Below are 23,357 nucleotides of genomic sequence, written 5' to 3' on the forward strand. Positions count from 1 at the left end.
ATAAAATATTACATTCAATAAAGTTTGTTTCTCTGGGCTTGCCAGACATCGGTGTGTTGTTCAGTGTTTACATTCAACACTCAGCATGAAGGAGTGCATTATGTGTAAGGGTTTCACTATTTTTTTAGCACAACTGTATGTTAAACTTACAGGAAAAAAATGAATAAATTGTTAAAATTATGTGATTTCTTTAGTGAAATTTGGGAAGTAAGCAGCATGATATTCAGACTTAACATAGAAAAGAAAGTTTCCATTTTAAGAATAGCTGAGAAAGAAAGTTTTTTGTCCTTCACTCTTCAAAGTTCTCAAGTGAGCAAGAAAGTGTTATCGCAGAGTGTAATAATATAATTGGCTTGTGACCTATAATACATGGCCTTGTACCCATTCTCAGGGCACTATATCAGCAATTAAAAAAACATAAAAGACAAAAAACTTTGGGGGCTGCCCTTAATTTTCCTTTGTGTAATTACCTTTCCGGGAATTATTACTACCTTACATGTGTCTTTCATCTAAGTATTAGTCCCATGCATTACATTTTCTGTACTGAATTTGTCTATAGCTTGTATTCTACCTTGAAGCCTGTGAGAGTGGATCCATGTTTGATGGAATGTCAAAGGACCTTAACATCTTTGCAACGACTGCAGCAAACCCAGATGAGTCTTCCTGGGGTTACTATTGTAATAACTCTATGGATAACTGCTTGGGAGATGAGTACAGTATTCACTGGATGGAGGACTCGGATGTGGTAAGAAATTGCTAATGATTGTGGTTGGTAGAGATGATGTGATGGTGTTTAATGATGGTGGGTGGTGGAGATGAGTGATAGTGTTTAATGATGGTGGGTGGTGGAGATGATGTGATGGTGTTATTAATGATAGTGGTGGTGGAGATGATGTGATGGTGTTATTAATGATAGTGGTGGTGGAGATGATGTGATGGTGTTATTAATGATAGTGGTGGTAGAGTTTATTTGATGGTGTTTACTGATAGTGGGTGGTGGAGATGATGTGATGGAGTTTAATGATGATGGGTGGTTGAGATGATGTGATGGTGTTATTAATGATGGTGGTGGAGATGATGTGATGGTGTTTAATGATGGTGGGTGGTGGAGATGATGTGATAGTGTTTAATGATGGTGGTGATGGAGATGATGTGATGGTGTTATTAATGATAGTGGTGGTGGAGATGATGTGATGGTGTTATTAATGATAGTGGTGGTAGAGTTTATTTGATGGTGTTTAATGATGGTGGGTGGTGGAGATGATGTGATGGAGTTTAATGATGATGGGTGGTTGAGATAATGTGATGGTGTTATTAATGATAGTGGTGGTGGAGATGATGTGATGGTGTTTAATGATGGTGGTGGAGATGATGTGATGGTGTTTAATGATGGTGGGTGGTGGAGATGATGTGATGGTGTTATTAATGATAGTGGTGGTGGAGATGATGTGAGGGTGTTATTAATGATAGTGGTGGTGGTGGAGATGATGTGATGGTGTTTAATGATGGTGGGTGGTGGAGATGATGTGATGGTGTTATTAATGATAGTGGTGGTGGAGATGATGTGAGGGTGTTATTAATGATAGTGGTGGTGGAGATGATGTGATGGTGTTTAATGATGGTGGTGGAGATGATGTGATGGTGTTTAATGATGGTGGGTGGTGGAGATGATGTGATGGTGTTTAATGATGGTGGGTGGTGGAGATGATGTGATGGTGTTATTAATGATAGTGGTGGTGGAGATGATGTGATGGTGTTTAATGATGGTGGTGGAGATGATGTGATGGTGTTTAATGATGGTGGGTGGTGGAGATGATGTGATGGTGTTATTAATGATGGTGGGTGGTGGAGATGATGTGAGGGTGTTATTAATGATAGTGGGTGGTGGAGATGATGTGAGGGTGTTATTAATGATGGTGGGTGGTGGAGATGATGTGATGGTGTTATTAATGATGGTGGGTGGTGGAGATGATGTGAGGGTGTTATTAATGATAGTGGTGGTGGTGGAGATGATGTGATGGTGTTTAATGGTGGTGGGTGGTGGAGATGATGTGATGGTGTTATTAATGATGGTGGTGGAGATGATGTGATGGTGTTTAATGATGGTGGGTGGTGGAGATGATGTGATGGTGTTATTAATGATGGTGGTGGAGATGATGTGATGGTGTTTAATGATGGTGGGTGGTGGAGATGATGTGATGGTGTTATTAATAATAGTGGTGGTGGAGATGATGTGATGGTGTTATTAATGATAGTGGTGGTGGAGATTATGTGAAGGTGTTATTAATGATAGTGGTGATGGAGATGATGTGATGGTGTTTAATGGTGGTGGGTGGTGGAGATGATGTGATGGTGTTATTAATGATAGTGGTGGTGGAGATGATGCGATGGTGTTATTAATGATAGTGGTGGTGGAGATGATGTGATGGTGTTTAATGATGGTCGGTGGTGGAGATGATGTGATGGTGTTATTAATGATAGTGGTGGTGGAGATGATGTGATGGTGTTATTAATGATGGTGGGTGGTGGAGGTGATGTGATGGTGTTATTAATGATGGTGGTGGTGGAGATGATGTGATGGTGTTATCAATGAGGACCAACGGCTTAAGGTCCTCTCCAAGGGACCTGATAATGAGGATTAATGCCTTACCAATGGGCACTAGCGCACCAAGTGGGAATTGAACCCAGGTCACTGGATTCCGAAACCCCTGCGCTACCGACTGAGCTATGATGATAGTGATGATGGTGGTGCTGATTATTCTACAGTAAAGATTTTAGTGATGATGGTGTTGGTCACATGATGAATCAGGAATATTTTTTTTGTTTAAAAAGATGATTTACCACCCCTCTTCCTTCTCCTCTAGTGACAATCTGACCACAAATTATTACCCTTCTCTGAATCCATTTGGTTGTCTAATGTCTGTACTATGCTGGACAGCGGCACCTTGCTTTTCAGAAAATAGCACCTATATAAATATTATTCCATTAAAAAAAAATGCAGGAGGACCTGAGCTCAGAGACTTTGGACAAGCAGTTCCACATCGTAAAGCAAGAGACAAAGAAGAGCCATCCTCAGGAGTATGGTAACCTTACAATGTCATCAGCTATGGTCAATCAGTATCAGGCCAGTCAGGGTGGTGAGATGCATATCATGAAGGATGTCCTGGTCCGTGAGCAGACTCCCATCAGTGAGGTAAGGAGGGGATGGTCCTATAAGAGGTGTTTCATAAAGCTGCTCGTAATGTTATGCATGATGTTATGAAGGGCTAGAATATGAAGTGCAGAAATGTGATCTTATTTATTTTTTCATGATAAACTACGACTAGTTTACAACAATCTTAAGATTGTACTTTGTGGCCCATATTCTGAACATTGGGTCAACGTACATTGTTGTCTCAAGCAGTGATTTCACGATGGGTATCCAAATGTGGAATATTAATGTAGGAGTTGTGTCTTGTATATTTCATCAGAATATTTTGCACTCCAACTTTTGGGAATACAATGTTATTACAGGGCACTGGAATGCTATTGGTTTCATTTTTCAAATCATCACTTAAAAAAAAAGTAGTTTTGCTTAAGTAGGTGATTCCCCAAATGCCTCCCAAGTTCATACACTTTCATCTATGTAGAGAAATCATAAGAAAAGCATACATAAACTTCAGTTCTTGTCTAGATTTGGAATTATGGTAGAATCATTGTCGATCACCAAAATGAGAATATATTTTTCTAATTTCTGCTGAGAATCACACGCACTCTACACTGAAAATCATGAAAAAATGCGCCTGTCTGTTGTACATGTAGCTGTTACTTGAAATATGATTGTGAGGGCATATGAAAACTGAAATTTTACAATGGAGAATTTTTTATGATGCTTTTCATATCTTTCCTATCTTGGAAAGATTTTGATAGCTCACAATAGTCTTTATGCATCCATAATCTCATATCGCCCTCCATCAGAGGATATTGGAATATTGCATAAATAGAGATTTCAGTGATTTGCCATCTGCAGATCACCATAGCATGCAAGACAATGGCTTCAGCCTCTTAAGATGTAGCGTGATGATGTCAGTGCTAGAGGTCCATAATTATTTCCATCTTTCCCACCACTGTATCATCAAGTTTATATTTGCATTATTCTGTCGTTTAGCTTGATTTTGTACCATCCCGAGAGGTTGAGATGACTATGCTGTACCGTCGTCTGATGAAGACCACTCATCCTACAGACAGGGATGCTATACTCAAGAAGATCATGGTCTTAGCTCAGGTAGGCCGACACTTTGTATCCATCCACAGTTGCAGATCCCAGGGAAAAGGAGGGGTATGCCCCTCTTTGCCTCCCATTTGTCAAGTGATAACATTAGTAAATGGGTACCAGTAGGAAGTAATTCCTTAAAAGCTGTGAGCACCGGAATCAGTAGACTAGCTTAGCCGGGGAAACATAGGAGCCGGCGCCTTGAGCACCTAACAAGGTGGTAACGTGCGCTATAAAAATCCTATATTATTATTATTTATTTGTCATGTTTGTTTTATGAGTTAGAACTTTTGAGAGGATATCTATACTTGTCAATGTCTAACAATTCTGTGGAAATAGAAAAATACCTATTTTCAGTGTCGCTTCATCTAAAGTTGTCAGTTTTTCATTGGGTCTTTATCTGTGCATGACAAAACCCTCAGGGAATCGGTACGAGTGTGTGTGGCATGTACTTGAAACATAAGTACATTTTTTCATTTCAAGTTGCTGTAATGGAGCAAATATTCTTCCTTATATAAATAAAGTTATTCTTGTAATTTTTCTGTATTCACTACTTTGTCTACTACTTGTTGTTAAGTGTGTTAAGATCGAATAAAATAATTTTTTTGAACTTGGATGTGAATCTCTGCTTTGATTGTACTTTGTAGACCCAGCGTAACATCATCCAGACCATGCGTAGCATCATCATGTCTGTGACCTCTGACCCTGAGGCTGTAGAAGCTCATCTCCAGCGTCCCGAACAGCTCAGGATCCTCGACTCTGTTTGCTACCATAGTGCCGTCAAACTCTTCTCCGATACTTGCTTCAGGCTTGGACAGGTAACTTGATCAATATCCACTATGATATCCTTCCCCAGTCTATATGTGACCACTGAGCTTAAAACCCATAACAGTTACCCAGAAAAAAACAAAATGCATGAATATGTATAAATGATCCGAGTACATATTCATGTAAGTAAATTGTGGGATGTTTCACAAAGTGTGACTTTATAGTCGCACTTAAATTCCCAATGTGCGGCATGAAAGGCATCACCTCATCAGTCAAATAATGCCAATAAGATTTTTTAAGTGTTACACATCATATGACTGTTGACATTTAGAGCCTTTCTTAAGCATTGGTAAATACCCCAATATGTAGCTATCACTATATTATATGAATGTGCTTGCCATAAAACCAATGTGATGTGGAGGATATGTAATGAAAATGTGTTTTACAGTTTAAGTTTTGTTATTTTACATGAAAATTTACTATGATCGGTTGCCTGATCAAATGAAATATCTACATGGTTTTCCATTTGATATTAAACCTCTTCCAAAGCATGGACTGGGCTGAAAATTTCAGGATATAATTTTTATCAGCTTCTTCATGCCAAATTCCTTAAATATGAAAGTTAGACGTTCAAAATGCCCTTTTAACAGAGAATAAATATATTGTCGAGAGGGCACTTGATATGTTTGATTTGAATATTTTAATGTTCAGAGAGAATCTGCAGTTGAAAAAAAAAGATCAGATGACTACTTCAAGTTTTCAAGATTGGAAATAGATAATACTTCAATTTAATTCCCACTATTGAAGTTAGTTACTGAAGTATCTATTATGACGTTTATTCTGCTTTGTATATGTTTATTATCTGAAAAATGAAAATAAATAAATTGGATTGACCCTTTACTAAAGACGGGCTTGAAGCATGATTCTAAAACTCTTTGTGATATACCCCTAGGCCTATCGGCTGATGAGCTTTTCTTGTCCTGGGCAACTATGTCATTATTCAATAGATTCTGGTACAAATCAACCTTATGAAGAGGTAGGGCAGGAGACGGTTTCAAATGATGATGATGACGACAATAGAATGTAAAGCTCCTCAATGTCAGGGTGCCAGTGATGTATGGAGGTTTATATCTGTAGTATGCATAGGTTAAAATTTTGTTTATGTACTTTATTTTCAGAATGACTATGCTATGGGCATTATCTATGCCTTTGCCAACATGTGTAATGAGAATGTCCAACAAGATAGGTAAGTATTACCAGTACTATTTTGTTGCTATTCTTTTTATGGAAAGATGAAAATTTTCTTTGAAAAATTTAATACATGAGTTTACATATTAAATGGTAAGCCTACCACATGAGATGTTGATGGAAAGAGAAATCAAATAAAAGTTGTATCAATATTGGATATGAAGTAAGTGAAACTTTAAAATTTGTAATCTGTGGACAACAGCTTAATGGGGGAATGGGTGTGCTCTGAAATTCCTAATGATTATTGAGGGGCAATGGATTCTGCAATGCAACATTTCATTCCTCATTAATATTTGGGCTTACCTCAATCACTGGCGGATCCAGGGGGGGGGGGGCAAAGCCGGCCCGTGCCCCCTTTTGTAAAATTTGTAATGTAAAATGCCGTTAAAACATAAAGGTGCCCCCCTTTTGAAAGTGAAGAACATTTTTTTTTTGCTTGCTTGCTTGTCAAATTTATTCGTGGACGAAATATCCTTAATTTTTGGTTAAAACCATTCTTTTTTTCTTTGCTTGTCAAATTTTTCCTCAGAAAAATGTGATGTGCCCCCCTTTTAGAAAACCCTTGATCCACCCCTGCCATTAATAATCTGTAAACATTGAAATATTCTATTCTTTATTTCATATGTTAAATACAAATGAAGTAGCGTGTGTGTGACATCGACTTTTATTTGCATATCACCCATTTTGTGCATTTAACTGTATGGGGGAAAATATTAAAGCAAAACTTAAAAACTTGTGATTTGTGGACAACACTTTAATGGGGAATGGGTGTGCTCTGAAATTCCAAATGATTATTGAGGGGCAATGGATTCTAAAAAACTGTATTACATTCAATTCGTCGGCGGTCATCCGAATCGTCTTATCAGGTCAATTTTGGTCCAAAAAAAAAATTCAATTTTGAGATTTTTGCAGAAAATGAAAGTACAAGTCCTACTCTATTCATCATTCAATTTCTAGGCAGCAATTTATTTTATTTTCTGAGGTATGAGAGGATTTTCACGGCGATGCCATACAAAATTTTAATAAAATGTGCAAATCCCATTGGAAACGTGTACTGTAACAGAGCGATACAACGTTTTGACTGACCGCGATTTCAATGCGCGCGGTCAGCCAAATCAAAACGTCATATCGCTTTTCACGTGCAAAGTCAAAGCAGTGCCCAGTGCCGATATGACGTTTTGACTGATGGTCAGTCAAAACATTGTATCGCTTTTTCCCTATGGCGTTTTTGTACAGGGAAAATCTAAGCCGCTCAAACCGAATTCACAAGCATGTAGCTCTTTTGCCATATTTTCTCGGATCTTTAGTTTTGTGTAAAAACGAAGATACCATTGTCAAGCAATTTTTCTTGGTCTTTCTAACCATTTTTTTTTCTAGCATTGAATATGTTGTAAGGCTGGGGAACTAGGTGTGAAAATTATAGTAAACTTTGAATTCGATTTTCTCTGAAACGGGTTTGCACTGTCGCATGTGTGATACGACAGTTCGGATGACCGCCAACGAATTTATGATTGAAAAGTCATGTGTTTGCCTCTAAGGAATGACCCATTATCATCAGAAACTTCACATATGTCCTCAAAGAAAGCTTAAATAATTACTCGTTCTTTCAGTCAGAAATTGTAAATTGTAAATTAATTTTATCTTTAAACAGGATCTTGAATGCCATCAAGAATGTCTGCTAGAGTGTACAACCAATCCAGTGGTCTCAGTAATCTGATAGAAACTGAAATAAGCTGCTGCAGTCTAAAGTGTGTTTTTCAAAAGAAATCAAAATTTACTGAATATCATTTCCAGTGATCCATGGATATAATGTAGAATGAATGTGTACTAGGTGCCAATGAATTATGGAATGTAAAGCACATACCTGGGTGGAGTTTTTTTGCATGACTGAAACATGTTCTTAGATGCCACGTTAGTAGCACAAGAAAGGATTAAGAGTCATGCGTATGAAACCCTATAAAAAATTGATGGAGACCCACCATGTTAAAGGGTTTACTAATTATGCAATATTAATTGTCGCTTGGTGTATCGCTTCTTTCCAGGTGGTGTTTTGTATCTGATTTTGCAATATTTTGTATTCTCCTTCCACAATGTTGTATGTTTAATACACAAGTTTTCAATATACAGTGCGTCCCACAAAAAAAGAAACCTGTTTTCAGAGACAGATATCACAATTATTAGATATGTTTTTACTCTAATTTAGATATTTAAGGTTACAGTAAAATCTTATCTTTAATATGAGACCAACATCGGAGCAAATCGTTAAATCGTTCGTGCATGGCAGATTAAAAATAATAAATGCTGAGGCATGCCAGAAATGATTTGCGCAGAAACTCATGTGTGAATCTGAATCCACTCTCATTTCAGGGATCAGTGAGGGAAACTTACAAAGAATACAAAAGATACCTGACCCAATCGTCGAATAAGCTTGGTCGCCGTATCGCGAACCAATGTTGTTCAACCTTTCTGCGCAACTCTTGCTCATTAATGTGCGAAGTGTTTGTCTCACATTAGGCATCAAAATATAGAAGAATAATGTAAATGGAATATCAAGATTCATTTTCCTTTGAAGAAAAAAAAAGACATGGGAATCCTGGTTTCCTTTTTTCTGTGATGCACTGTATAGTCATGCTATAGCTATATGAACTAGAACATGGTCTTTCAAATAACCCTTTTCACTTAAATTGTTGTGCCTAAATCTAATTTTGTAAGAGTGATTAATAGGCTTTTATTTAGATAATCTATTCCATGTCAAATCTTTTTTGAAATGGGATATTAATTAATCATGGAAATGTAAGATTCATAAATTATTCATGTTAATATAGTATGTTAATTCATAGTACTAACTTGTTCTTTATGTTTTATATGAAATTTAATACAAAATTAATAAAATACATAATTTACTCAGCAAATTATTGTTTCATTTTCTTATGAATGCATTTAATAGTTGTCATCTGTACCCAAAATGGATTCATGGTTTAGAACATGACATTTTACACTCTTGTTTATAAATGACTATACATATTATGTAAATACAGTTATTTACAAAACAAAGCAATAAAACTGGACAATAGTCAGCATTAACCCGACACCTATAATAAATAAACAAAAATAATATCACAATACATATATAAACATTCTTCCCACATTTTTGGAAACATTCATTGTCATGAACCTGGTGCAATACAAGGATGAATTATCCAGTAACCCAATAATACATTCAAACCCCAGCTATGTATTTGCATCATATTAGACTGATTTTATATTTTTGAGCTGATTTTTTTTTTTTCCTCAATATCATTTTCTAAAATCTATTAGAAATAGTCCTATTCAAATTAGACGGGAAAAAGGCAGTTTCCCCGATTTATATCAGAATCGGAGTAAATCGAACCAAATCAAATGAAGGCAGTTTTTATGCTTGTTCATAAATTCAATAAATCCCAATATTTCTGTATACTATACAGGGTAAATGAATACAAAATGATACATTTGATGAATATTAATTTCAGTACAGGCTTTAAAAGATTAAGTACATTAGATAATGATATAATGGTAGTTTCAGTAAATAAAAGTAATAAGCAGAATTAAAGTTATTGTAACCTGTAGTATCAATTTTGTCCATACGCAGTGCAGAGGGATCTACATAACAAGAGATGCATGATAAAGTTGTTTCATGGTATTCTTGTTAACAAGTAGCAACAATTATAATTTATTGTATTCATTACAGGCTTATGTTCTTACCGAGACTTTTACATTAGTCAGTTTCTTAGATGTTTTATCTATCAAAAAATCTTGGAGATACTAAATTCAACTCTGGTCTTATTGCCCACCAGGACATCTAAATGGAATCCTGTTTTTTTTTCCTCATTAGCGAAGAAGGTCAACACTGTTGCTACAAGTTAGTGTGACGTCAGCTAGTCAAAATCACACACAAAACAAAGCTCTTGTGAAATTTACACAAAATGTGCCTTATTTTTCTGAATTGCATACAATCCCAAAGTGAAAATGATGAATACCAAACGAAAATACAAATGCCTCGCCTTTTGTCGCAACTTGCATCTTTTTACATGCATAAATTACATTAAAACAGTTAATATTGACAAGTGTAGGCACATTTTTGTACATGACATTCTACAATATAGGTAATGTTGAGACCCAATTATACAGAATTTATTCTGAATGATAGCAGCATTATGTTAAAGCTTTGCCAAAGCTCTGAACAGTGAAGTGTTACCACAAATACATATATCAGACTGTCAGATAAGGATCTGGTCAACCCTAATAGCACTGGGCCACTAAGGGTCCCATTTCTGATCTTGAGGGCCACTGCATTGAAAAAATTGTAAAAGCTCACTTCATTTCTGTGCATTTCTTTTCCATTCCCTTTTTTTCAGTGAATATTATTACACACCATCCAACAAGCAAAATTGATAGGTGACCAATTATTAGAGTGGAAAATAATTGTTCTAAAAAACCAACTTCCACTGAATTTACACAAAGTCTAGTACATTGTTGTACTTTCAGCTATACCCGTATGTCGTGATTTTGGTGTCAAAAAGTTGGAAAAGACAGATAAAAAGTGCAGTTCTGTGCATTTTGATGATGCCCCCTCCCAGTCCTGTTAGGGTTAATGACATTATTACAAAATTCTTGCAAGAACATAGTAATTGTGGTTGTCCAAATAGCTTCCTTAAACTGTAATATAGATGTGCTTATTATATCATGTCCTTTATGCCTACAACTGGTCAATTTAAAAAAAATCACTGATATGAAAACTAAATCTTTATATGTGTCTGAAATTTCAGAACTGTTTATATGTCAAGTCCATTTTGTTGAATTGCCCATCAGTTTGCTTCACCCAGCTTTAAAACTCCTACCCCCATTTATCTCTACAGACAAAGGTATCAAATCACAACATTCCTACTGATGAAGAAATTGATATTTAATGCTCACCAACATCCACTTATGGAAAACATAAAGAATTCTTTACGAAAGACATGCTATAACTACACGAACATGTAGTATGTCAGACTTTGGAAGCCTTTCACAACAATAATAATATATATCAACCTACTGTATTCTCTCCTACACACATGTTCTGAACACATGTTGACTCATACATGCATTTATTTTTGTTTCTTTTACTTTTGTTTTAAAGAAATGATTAACATGTATATAACATATCTTTATAAAAGATTATGTACACCATAAATCAATATAATTTGATAGCACTGCTCACACCCATTCCTTCTATGAAATGGAACAATCTGCGATAAATTGATGTCTTATTCAGAAAAATACAGCTTGACAGGATTACTTGTGGCCCACAAAGTTTAAAAACTGATTTTTATGATCAATTATATAGAATGATCAATACAATCAATAATAAAAATCAGTCCTATGATCAATTTAAATTTTGTGTTACGGGGCCCATCATCTTCCTGAATAATTCTGATATTGTTCACAATACCAATAAAGATTTTAAGTCTTTAAATACAACATCATCTATGTGGATACCCTCGTCCCAATTAATGACATGCATTCACATGATTTTCATATATAACTAATGATGCATGGAGTTGTCAAGTCAATGTAAAAATGTTGCATTGTGAAAATTGATGTCGCACACCTCCCTTGTCATAGAAACCGTTTCTTTAGTCATACATTCTTATCCATTTTTTCTTGTTTTCATATGTTAAAAACCAGGAACATTTACCAGATTCAACTGCTGTCATACATTTCATAAATCTAAAGAAAGAAAAGATGTTCATTTCTTGTCATATGCCTTGTTAATGCCCTTCAAAGACACCATAATGTAAAAATAACAAAGACTAGTTTTGTGTAAAATATATGCATTCCCAATCCACTTTGTGCACCTTTGTTTTAACGTCACTTATATTCCAACTGTGTGTGTTCCTGTATACCTTGGAGATAAACCTGGTTGACACTTGCATGCAATGTGGTTCCTGCATAGTTTGCGCACGGTCACATACTCATGCATGCTAATGCAGGGACTATGCTTGGGGATAGGTGCAGGAGGTGCGTGCCAAAATTTTCAACATTGAAAATTTTTGCACGCAGTAGCACGTTTATGTTGCGCATAGTTTACGAATGGTTCACAAATTTGTAATGCATGCCCAAATTTTCAACATGGGCATACATTACAAATTTGTGAACCATTCGTTAACTATGCGCAACATAGACGAGCCACTGTGTGGCATCAAAATTGAAATTTTGTGGCGCAAGCAATAGTAGGCACACCCCCCGGGGGAGTGGCATGCAGTTCACGACAAGCTCACAACAGGGCGCTCATACTTTGGCCATAGGCTTAGCATATATATACTTCAAGCATAGTTTGTGAATGATATACGCAAAATTGTGAGTGCAGACCACGTGATCAGTGTAAGCGATCCTCGTCAACAAACGTAGAGGGCATCAACACCAGAGCATTGGAATTGTTAAATTTGTGCTATATACGTCACAGAATAGGGTGTTGAGAACATTTGCTGACAGCATGTCTGGAAAGTGCGTGAACTACGTGCAAGCAATGCGGAAACATGTGAATATGTCGCGACAAATGCGTGCACTGACACAGGCAAGTCATGCCATAAATCAATGCGGGGCAATGCAGGAACCACAATATGTGCAAGTGTCAGTTGGGCATTAGACAACACAATATAAAGAATAAATGTTTTGATATACTACTTCTGCTCTACAGACCCACATGATGAAGTCAACCCGCTGCCTGTGGGAATCAGAAAGTCCCTGTTTGAAGCCTATGTGATTTGGAGAATTCAGCAGTTATCAGGTTAATCCTTTCTGATCTCGGGTGAAATGCATGCATAGCATACTTGTACTGGAGCAGATTCCCTCACCTCTGAGACACCTAATAATGTTCCACCAAGACAACTTCTCTCACATAATCAGCTCTGTGCTACACTCCAACTGCTGCACTTGGCTTGGTCTCGGTTCAAAGCTGCACTTGATTTAGAAGAAAGACAGACCTCTCGTTTAGCGCATCCCTCGCATTAACAGACACGTACCCACTTCCATGTCGGCTTCCGACACAATATAGCTCTGCCATTTGAAATATATACACAAACCAATGCCTGTTTCTCCTGGAAGCCTGGAGTGAATTGCCGGGCACATTTCCGAGGGTTTCCTCTAGGTCATTCAGTTCTCTTTAAGACCTCACTAGATCTGAGTCATTGACCGTCCATTACCAGTCTTGGGCTTGCCCAATCGTTCTCTGCTGTCTGCCATTGAATTGGCCGAGTTGTTGTGTTGTTGTCCTGGTTGCCCTTGCCCCATGCGTCGCTTGTTTTTCTTAGCGAGTTTACTCATGTCTTCCGTGAACATGTCCCCTGTTCGTAGAGCCGATATGAGGTCGTCAAATTCACCATCGCCATTGCCTTTAACCTTACCTGAAATCTTTTTGTTCTTCCTCTTCTCCGACATCTACAATAAAAATGAATCAAAACATAAAACAAACAAAAAATCACAAACCATTTTCAAAAGAATATCTACTTTCATTATTTTTCAAAATATGATATCTGCAAATAACAAGCTAAACTCTAAACACACTAGTAATACACTCAAATAAGAGGGGAAAAGAAGACATGTTTTCACTGGTCTTTTCACTTTTGGACAATTCCTGAAATCACCATAAATGGGTCAGGTAAGTGGACATAATGTACAGAGCTGTCAAAGCAGAGGACCTTATGCAAACAGCAAGTCTCATTCAGCTTTGGTAAAGTGTTATTAATGTAATATGAATTATACTCCAAGTATCATCTAGCATGCCATTCTTAAAAACAGTTTAATGGCCTTTGAAAATTTGTTATCAACTAGTTAAATCCAGCCAATCCATTAACAAAAACACACCAAGATCATTAACAAAAACACTGATTAACAAAAAAAGTGATGCAAACTTAACCACTGCTTCTACAGCATAGAACAATGAATACAATGTAGAACTGACCTCTTTTTCTCTCTTTGCTCGCCTCTCATCTTCCTCTTTCTTTTTCCTAATATTTTCATTATCTGTCTTGGCTTCATGGAATGACTGAAGGAAGAGGTCAAAGGTACCAAAGAGTTCCTCGGGTGTTATCTTTGTTGGATCCTCTCCGAAAGATTTGGCTACTTTCACAAACTGAAAAAAATTGGGTGAAAGACAAATATTGACATTGGAATTGTGTAATAATAACAGTACAAGATAGAGCATTAAGCAAAGAAATTATTAAGTATACATTTTGGTGAAGGAAGTGTAAAATTCTCCTAATAATACAAAGATGGTGAAAATTCAAAATATTGTGCAAGCCTCTCACTAACAAGACATGAACAAAAAATTGAATTATGTTCTAAATAAATCCATCATGAGATTGATTTTAAGCACCTTTTTTTTCAATGTACCTAAACATACACAAAGATAACTACTTAATTTCCTCAGTACCATGGTGCAAATATTTTTGCTAGGCTAGGAATGAAACATTTTGTACCTTCTCTTTGGCTTCCACCAGCAGATCTTGAACCTTGCCAAAGCTGATAGATGAGAGCGTCTTGAAGTCACTCATTACAGAAATAAACTTATCATGCTTCTCAGTCTTTGGCTTCTTCTTCTGATACTCCAATTCCTAAATATCAAAATAACAATGATAATAAAGGGAAAGTGAACTCTAGGGAACTCTTGTAAGAGGGCCATGTGCAGTAGGATAGTCTTGATACACGAACTGTTTCACATGACAATCAGAAATATTCTATGAAGTCTGGTTACGAAAAATTTCATGATATATATCAAAATACATAAGGAGATACCATTTGAATAACTAATGTATTGTTAAGGTACCACTTATAATGTAGGTTTTGAAGTTTATTTGACATGAATAAAAAACTAGAAATTTGACGTGTCCAAAGGACACAGATGCCCCCGCTTAACGCGATCAGAAATTCATTCAATATGATTGAACTTAATATCGTGCAGAAACCAATATGCATATATATAATGAACAAATTTAGACCTTTGAAACAACTCGCATATATAATGAGCCGTGACTTTTGATTTGCGGACTCCGAATTCGAACTTAGCCTGTATTTTGGTGTCATCTACCTACACACCCAAATTTTTTAAATCTGTTGAATATTTCACAAGTTATCATGCAGAAACCAACTCGCATATTTAATGAGCTGTGACCTTTGACCTGCGGACTCCGAATTCGAACTTAGCCTGTATTTTGGTGTCATCTACCTACACACTAATTTTTTTTAATCCATTACATATTTTTCGGGTTATTGCGCGGAAACCAATTCGCATATTTAATGAGCTGTTACCTTTGACCTGCGGACTCCAAATTCAAACTTAGCCTGTATTTTGGTGTCATCTACCTACACACCAAAATTTTTTTAAAGTCATTAAATATTTTTTCGAGTTATTGCGCGGAAACCAAGTGGGGGGACGGACGGACGGAAGGACAGACAGGGGCAACGCTTAATGCCCCCTCCGGACTCGTCTGCGGGGGCATAAAAATAGACATTGTGCAATCTCTAACTGTCATCGTGTGGACTTCGGTTCAGTGTAAACCATTCAATAACACATAATACAAATTTCCTGCCATTGATGACACAGTAAACTGCTAATTCCAATCAAATTTATAAACTGCTCGTACTTACCACTTCAACTACGTTCAGACCTTGGGCAATTTGAGCCATTTCTTTCTCAAGTTCTTGTAAGCTGAGGGAGGGAGAACAGGAAAAAAACTTACTTGGTAATGAAGATAATTTTTACAAGTAAATTGCAACTTGCTCTGGCTTATTTGTCACTATATATAGTACTGAGTTATCAAGGCTAATGTGGAGCAAATATTTTTGACAGTTCAAATATTCAAGAGTGTATAATTCTGTGATTCTTTGAGAGTTGAAAACAAGATGAAGGAATATAACTGTACAAATCATCTTAACATTTCACCACCACTTGACCTCAGCTAGCCAAATATGAATGATTTGGTATATTATAGGACAAAGAGATCTTTTTTTGAATATGTGAATTGCACAACTAGGTTTTTGTGACTTGTCCATGTAAGTTAGGCCACTATAATAGAATCGGTCTATTTCCTTCCTCCCATTTGTTCATTGTTCATGTTGCAAACAAATTCACAATATCGTGATGATTATGATTCCAAGCTGTAGTACTTACTTGACCTTGGCAGATATTCTGACATGGGGCATCTCTTCTTCAAGTTTGACTACATCAGGGAACTAGTAATGAGAATTCAATAAAACATGTCATTGATTTGTTGAGATTTTCATTCTTTTCTAAAGATAAGTTTGAAATGTTACATGATGGAAACAAATACTGGATATAGGTACAACTGCATCATCCTAACTACTGTTACTTTCGAGGAAAAAAAATGAATACTTGGATTATACATACGTCTAACTCTGGCCCCACAACACACAGTTTAGCAATGATTGTAGAATAATTTTTTATTGATCGATTACATTTAGCTACAATGTTCAATCAATCATCAAAATTAATTGAACAATTAATTGCTTAGTTTTGTGTTACAGGACCCTGGTCATTTAATAAGTGATAACAGCACAATAAAACATGAAAGGAGAATATCTTTTTAAAGAAGAGATAGTGTACTTTCAAAAACATGTACATGGACAGCGAGTGTCCCTATGAACAAAATTTGGTGAGTGGTTTTATATATCAAGATAGATTAGACCTAGGAAATCTAGCAGACAATTAAACATGTATCGATGTACATGTAACAAATCAGGGCCCCCCCCCCCCAAAAAAAAAAAACTGTTTAATTCATTCATAGGGTTACCCTGGGTAAAGAGAAAATCAAGTAAAAATAATTACTCATTAATAATACCATTATACTCAATATAATCTTCATATCCCTATCTCACCTTCTTTTCCAGCATCTCTATCAGGTAGTGGAGTAACGTCACGTTCCTATTGGAGCTCGACTTGGTATCCATTATTTTATTCAAGCTGCTAATTTTGAACCCTGATGCATTCCCCCTTGCCCCTCTGTTCATGTAATTGCCGAATGCCAGGACGATCTCCAAAATCTTCCTCAGCCTTTTGCTGTTCCCAACCTCCCTTGATGCTTTCAGAAGAGCTACAGAAATCAAGAATTTAAAATCTGAATTTACACTGTACATCATTTAATGAAAAATTGAACAATCCAAATTCAGATATAATTATTGCGAGATAATCTTGGATTTTACCTGGCTACTTGAGTCGTAGAGGATTAAGCAATGCTCCATAATTCTTTTTTTAACTTTTTAATTCTTACCCTCACATAGATTTGTTATGTCGATACAACCCATCGTTCTTACAAGGTTATCCACAATCAATTGAAACTTTGAACACTGAATGAATTTAAGACTGACCTTCGACCTTTGGTTTGACCTCGCCCATCCTCTCCTGGAACCTCTTCTTAAAGAAGAGACATTTTAACCTCTGTTCATAGTGATCTATCTTGCTCATCTCAAAGAAGAACCGATCAGCCTTGGCCATGTTTTCTTTCTCCTTCTCATGTTCCCTCAGAAGGCTTATCTCCTCAGGGGTAGGCACATACTTTAATAGCTGCAAAAGAAAATCATTAAAAAAACTTTCATTAACAGGGATGCTGACCAAAGAGAGTAAAAGCAACTGTTGCAGTTTTGGAAACTGTTTGAAGCTTGCAGTTATTCACTAGTATACCACACTGGCCATATGTATACATTGACTTTGCAATTGGTTTTGTGGTATTCTAGGAAGAATGTACTTTCAGGGAGATATTCTTGGAATAAGGAGAAAATATAGACTTTAGCAGCTACAGGATGTTTTGTCTTTATGCATCAGGGATGCAACTTTAAGTAAAAGCAAGTAAATAAACACATTTGATTGCTTTAAAGCTTTCAGTAATTAAACAGTATACTACAAGAGTAATGTGTATAGATTGCAGGAAAAACTCATCAGGATACTATCTGAGAACACCTTAAACACATCATTCTGTAATTTCTACACATTTTAAACAAGGTTAAACCGGATCCCGTAGACAATCAGTTAACCAAACAATTACCTGTAGTCCTTCAAAGACAAATTGCCTGTTACCAGGGGAGATGTCTTAGAACTATACAAAATAACTTATCCATTGGCTTTACACATTTTAGTAGAATATATATATTTCAGGGAAAGATTCTAGGGGTTTGGATTTGTGGTTCATTCACACTGTACAAGGTCAGTTGACCTAATTTTTTTTCCAATTTCATATTTTGACTTTGGGTAAACAAAAATTCACTTTTTCCAAATTATATCCTCTGACACCCACCTGACAACTTTGGCTTGTCACAAAGAATCTTGCCTTGCAGGATATTGTGAGATTAGAGTTGGGCATTTGCAATATATGGATTTTTTTTACCACAGTGCTCTCACTGGTCAAAGTGAATAGGCCTACCTGCTCAACCATGTCTTTAGGAAGACAATCTGCAGAGTCCATGGAAAGGAGAGCCCTGTGGATATCAGCGTTGGTAATCTTGAGTTTAGAGAGGAGGATGGTACAGTTCTGAGCCCGTCGGCCATCAATCAGGGCTAGTTCCTTTGGCTTCTGAGACTTGATGCTGCCAGTGATCTCTTCCCCTCGGTCGGTTTCATCACCCTTCTTCTGGTACGCTGAGAAGGTGTTGTCAAACTCACGCAGGTCAAGGACTTTGATTACCTGTATCAGGTGTAGGAAAATAATATAGTAAGAGGAAATATATACTTCTATTAACAAGGCACTTCTCTCATAAACATTGTGTTTTGGGGGTGAACGTATCCATTATTCTCACCATTTCAAGTACTACAAGTTATAATCATTTTCTTCACCTTTAAAAATCAATACCAGATACTTTAATATTGCCATCATCATCACCATCATCATATCACCGTCATCACCACCACCATCATCATCACCATCATCATCAAATACATCATTTTCTTCTTCATCATCATAATCATCATTAACCATCACCATCATCATCCTCATCACCATCACTATCTCACCTTGAGATCGTCTAGATCTTGCCAGATGGTTCCCTGTATCTTCATATCTGGCAGCTTGGACCAATTGAATGACTTGAGAGGATTGGAAGGTTTTGGAAGGTCTCTTTTCTTTGCTGGGAGGGACATACCTCCGATAGGGGGTGGCCCTGGCATACCTAACATGTAGAGGAAGGAGAAGTTATGATTGCAAGAACAGATTTCTTCAAAGGTATTCATTTAATGATCAATCACTAAGCTTTACATTCCTCTGAGGGAATACTATGAGAAATACTTCTTCCAGAAGACAGTATTATTCAAGTTTATGTAGTCTGAATGCCAATAAATTTGTCCTAGGTAAATTTACCTGTATTGTCTAACTTATAAGTAATGAAATCATCTAAAATTGATTTCTGTATAGCACACATACAAGGGGTTCCAAGCACTGATAAGGTAATCATGTTTTAGTGCTCACATCATTCAATGAATTTATTGATTCCTTCATAGTATTTTCACCCTGATTTAGAGAGGCAAATGCAGAATGATATCTTGGCAAGGACATATTCTTATTCTGACTTCAAGTACCAAATCTGTCTTGGTTTTGTATGCATGTATATTGACTTGTAGGGTTGAAAATTCAATCATAAAAGTCAGCCCTCTTATCATGTGAAACGCTATGTGTTACATGGTCCAGGTCACTTACCAGGTGGGGGTGGGGGTCCACCACCAAACATCCCTGGGGGTGGTGGAGGAGGGGGACCACCACCACCAGAGAAGGGTGGTGGTGGAGGTGGAGGTGCCCCGCCCCCTCCCATCATGGGTGGTGGAGGAGGGGGACCACCGGGAGCCGCAGGAATACCGCCAGTCTTCTGGAGTTTGTCATCGTCTGATATGCTTGGGCCGTTGCTCTTCCCTGATGCGATCTGGGGAGGGGGCAGTAACGAGATGAAAACATGTTAAAAGCTGTATAGATACATTCATGTAACCCATCAATGAAGCCACCAATGGGAACACAATTAGAAATCACTTTTCAATCTATATTTTTCCTTTTATTTGATAAATTTTTGCAAAACAAAATATCCCATACTGATGTACCAAAAGTCTGAATTTCATCTTAGTTTATCTTGGAAACATTGACTGCTTATTCCCCCTTTATTCATTTTCACCTGACCCATTGTGAGATGACTGACTTACAATCACCAGACTAAAGTTGGGAGAAAGGTGGACATAATCATGAACATGTACTTTCAATTCTTTCCATTATGATTGGAAAGGCTATCATAAAATGGTTAACTGCACAGGATACATCCTCACATTGAAAACAACAGCAAATAATGTGTGGGCGACAATGAATGTAGTCCCATACTCACTGTGTGCAGTACCTGTGACAGAAACAATTTTTATCATTTTGGTGATTCCATTACCTCATAGAAGAAAAAAATTCTTCAGTGCACTATGAAGAGCTTTCAATAATTTTATTTGGGCAATTTCTTCCTTTATTCAAATTCACAACCCAAAATGAATTGTTATCTTTAAAGATCTATTTCAACGAATCTTATAAAAGTTCAAGTTTTCCTTCTAGAAGTAAAATCGTTATGCTCTAATTCAGTTTGGTTCTGTTTGATTTCAAAATCTAACACAACATTAGAGAGATGCCAATGGTAGATGCATTCAAGTTACAATGCCAAAACATTTCAAATATCAAAACATAACAAAAATAAGGGTTGAATAGAATATTGTGGATGTAGTTAAGCATTCTTCACCATTTGTTGTAGTCGTAATAGCTCTTGCTGCAGGCCTTCACAATGTTTTTTTGATTCAGTGAGGTCAGCGGACTGCTTGTTGGACTTCTCCTGCATGGCGTTGAGGGCAGCCATCGCCTCTTCCTGTTAAAACACACGGGGGTCCAAGCAATACATTCTCATTAATCAACCACATCAAAATGAACATAATGCAAATACTTGAATGGAACCGGTAAAAATATTAATGAATAAAATAAAACACTCTGGAAAGGAACACACTGCAAAGAATCAAAATGTAGAAATTCAACAAAGGAATATAGTATGGAATGTCTATTTAAAAAAAAAAGTAATTGTTGGTAAAAAGGTGTTAGCGATTGGTAATTACTTTTTATAAGAATCCATTTTGTTTGCAGGTAAATATTGTGAATTTCCTTCATATCACTTCAAAGTTAGGTTGCAAAGCTCTAAAGCATTTTTATGTGTAGGTTAAGTTCACATTCATAAGGTTTTTAGGTGATTGAAGGTCCCTGTCTATATTAAATTGTTAAAATCTCCTGTTAGTTTAAATTTAAATTTGTCAGTCTCTAATAAAAACTCAAATAATGAAAAGTAACAGTAATTTTTCAAACAAAAATGAAGTACAACAGTGGTGCTTTAATGTAACTATGTGCAAATTAACAAAAAGTTTTCCTGAAAATGATTCATAAAAACAATGTATACAAACCATATAAAAACAATATGTATTGAATTTACGAAGCCAACCCCAACGATTTCCCCATATACATATATTCTCTTGTGCTGGCATGAGTGATACAATGTTTCATACTGTGCATGCCTACAACATTTTTGTTATGTAATGTCAAAATGCTCATGTGGTTGCAGATAATTTAACATTGAGACTTTCATCCAGCCAGAAGTCAACTTCTTACACAACTCCATATTGTTCAAAAGATCAATACATCAATATTACTCATCATTTGTAATAACCATTCATGAATTTCTAACTCAGATTTTTATTATGAGGCAGAATGTAGCATTTTAAGGTTTCTCAGATATGATGCAACAAAGCTTGCCAAAATAGCTCAACAAAATTCTGTGGAAAAATTTAATTGGAAATGAGGTGTCACAAAAATGTGTTGAATACCATATGCTGTTGCTTGGCTACAAGTTAGCACAAATTATCTTTATCCAATGTGCAGAAGAACTCATCAGGATATCATAGGCTTGTTTGTCTGAACAACTTTGGATATTTGATTGTTGAGAAAGTTGGCAATAATACAAATTTTACAAGATTACGAGACAATTTGTATGAACATGATAGGAAATGTTGCTGAGATTTGTATCAACTGTGAGAAATGTGGTCATGATCATGTGATAAATTTTATTTTTTTATTTGGATGTAAAATACAAGAGATGAAATATCTTGTGCACATTCTCCTTTTTTATTAATGATAATTATTATTATCATTTTAGTTATTGTTTAAGGGGGATGGTAGACTTCACACTTCAATCAAATTGGGATTAGTAAGAACTTAAACTTTGAATTTAAGAATTAAAATCTTTACCACTTCCTATAGTTTGAAGCATCAATTCATAAAAAAAGAGATAAAGACAAAAAAATATAAAGGAATTTAAATAATCAATAGATCGATTATATCCAGAATTTATTAATACAGACATGATTAAAAGCTGACTGTTACCCTGATATTCTATCATATCCATATTCTGATACATTATAATTTTGAAACTTCAATTTCTAGCCAATTAAAGATTTAAAACAGATTTTCGAAGTTTTGCAATGATAAAAGAATACAAAAACCACAAGATGTGGGATTATTGTTCCAAAAGGGTTGATTTGATTAATGTTTGAATAATTTTTCAACACAATTCTCTCTTTGTAGAACATTTTATGTACATATATCTGTATATGGCTGAAACAAAACAGTCTAAAATGATCTTTGAAGCTATGGCATTCATAGTTACATTATCAAGCAAATGTTTGAGAAGTAATGTTGTAACTACAATGTAATGACACTAGAATCAGACATTCTGATTTAGAAATAACTGAAAATGGAATATTCATTCCTACATGTATTTCTATTTTACAAAACACAAACAGATATTCCCATCAAACTGAATAAAATTATTCCTTGGTATTGTGAATTCTTGACAGTATTTTATTTTACGTTGAATAATAATTGATTGAGGTGCAGTTGCTCTGAATGACATTCAAGGTTTAAATAGGAAGTATTTGAGAATGAACAGAGAAAGAGAGAGTGGATAAAGCTAATTATTCTTTCAGTGAAATCAATGAGTACATTTTAAGCAATAC

General features: G+C 36.0%; 2 protein-coding genes across 2 annotated transcripts in view; one reads left to right on the forward strand and one right to left on the reverse strand.

Moving 5' to 3' along the window:
• The window catches only part of LOC129264922 (legumain-like), a 31,585-nt gene extending 20,772 nt beyond the window's left edge, over positions 1-10,813 (forward strand). The window contains exons 7-12 of the mRNA XM_054902887.2: positions 560-745; positions 3,002-3,193; positions 4,148-4,264; positions 4,900-5,070; positions 6,199-6,266; positions 7,920-10,813. Of these exons, the coding sequence (XP_054758862.2) occupies positions 560-745; positions 3,002-3,193; positions 4,148-4,264; positions 4,900-5,070; positions 6,199-6,266; positions 7,920-7,950 (765 nt within the window). The 3' untranslated portion in view covers positions 7,951-10,813. The remainder of the gene's footprint in view (positions 1-559; positions 746-3,001; positions 3,194-4,147; positions 4,265-4,899; positions 5,071-6,198; positions 6,267-7,919) is intronic.
• Positions 9,181-23,357, reverse strand: part of LOC129264921 (disheveled-associated activator of morphogenesis 1-A-like) — a 31,532-nt gene continuing 17,355 nt past the window's right edge. Inside the window, exons 8-18 of the mRNA XM_064101976.1 lie at positions 21,047-21,169; positions 19,987-20,206; positions 19,308-19,462; positions 18,721-18,981; positions 17,672-17,867; positions 17,183-17,397; positions 16,458-16,519; positions 15,935-15,995; positions 14,767-14,901; positions 14,250-14,420; positions 9,181-13,726 (exon numbers count right to left, since the gene is read on the reverse strand). Coding sequence (XP_063958046.1) covers positions 13,463-13,726; positions 14,250-14,420; positions 14,767-14,901; positions 15,935-15,995; positions 16,458-16,519; positions 17,183-17,397; positions 17,672-17,867; positions 18,721-18,981; positions 19,308-19,462; positions 19,987-20,206; positions 21,047-21,169 — 1,863 coding nt within the window. The 3' untranslated portion in view covers positions 9,181-13,462. The remainder of the gene's footprint in view (positions 13,727-14,249; positions 14,421-14,766; positions 14,902-15,934; positions 15,996-16,457; positions 16,520-17,182; positions 17,398-17,671; positions 17,868-18,720; positions 18,982-19,307; positions 19,463-19,986; positions 20,207-21,046; positions 21,170-23,357) is intronic.

This window comes from Lytechinus pictus, chromosome 7 (genome assembly GCF_037042905.1).
Source record: "Lytechinus pictus isolate F3 Inbred chromosome 7, Lp3.0, whole genome shotgun sequence".
In the NCBI taxonomy this organism is placed as follows: domain Eukaryota; kingdom Metazoa; phylum Echinodermata; class Echinoidea; order Temnopleuroida; family Toxopneustidae; genus Lytechinus; species Lytechinus pictus.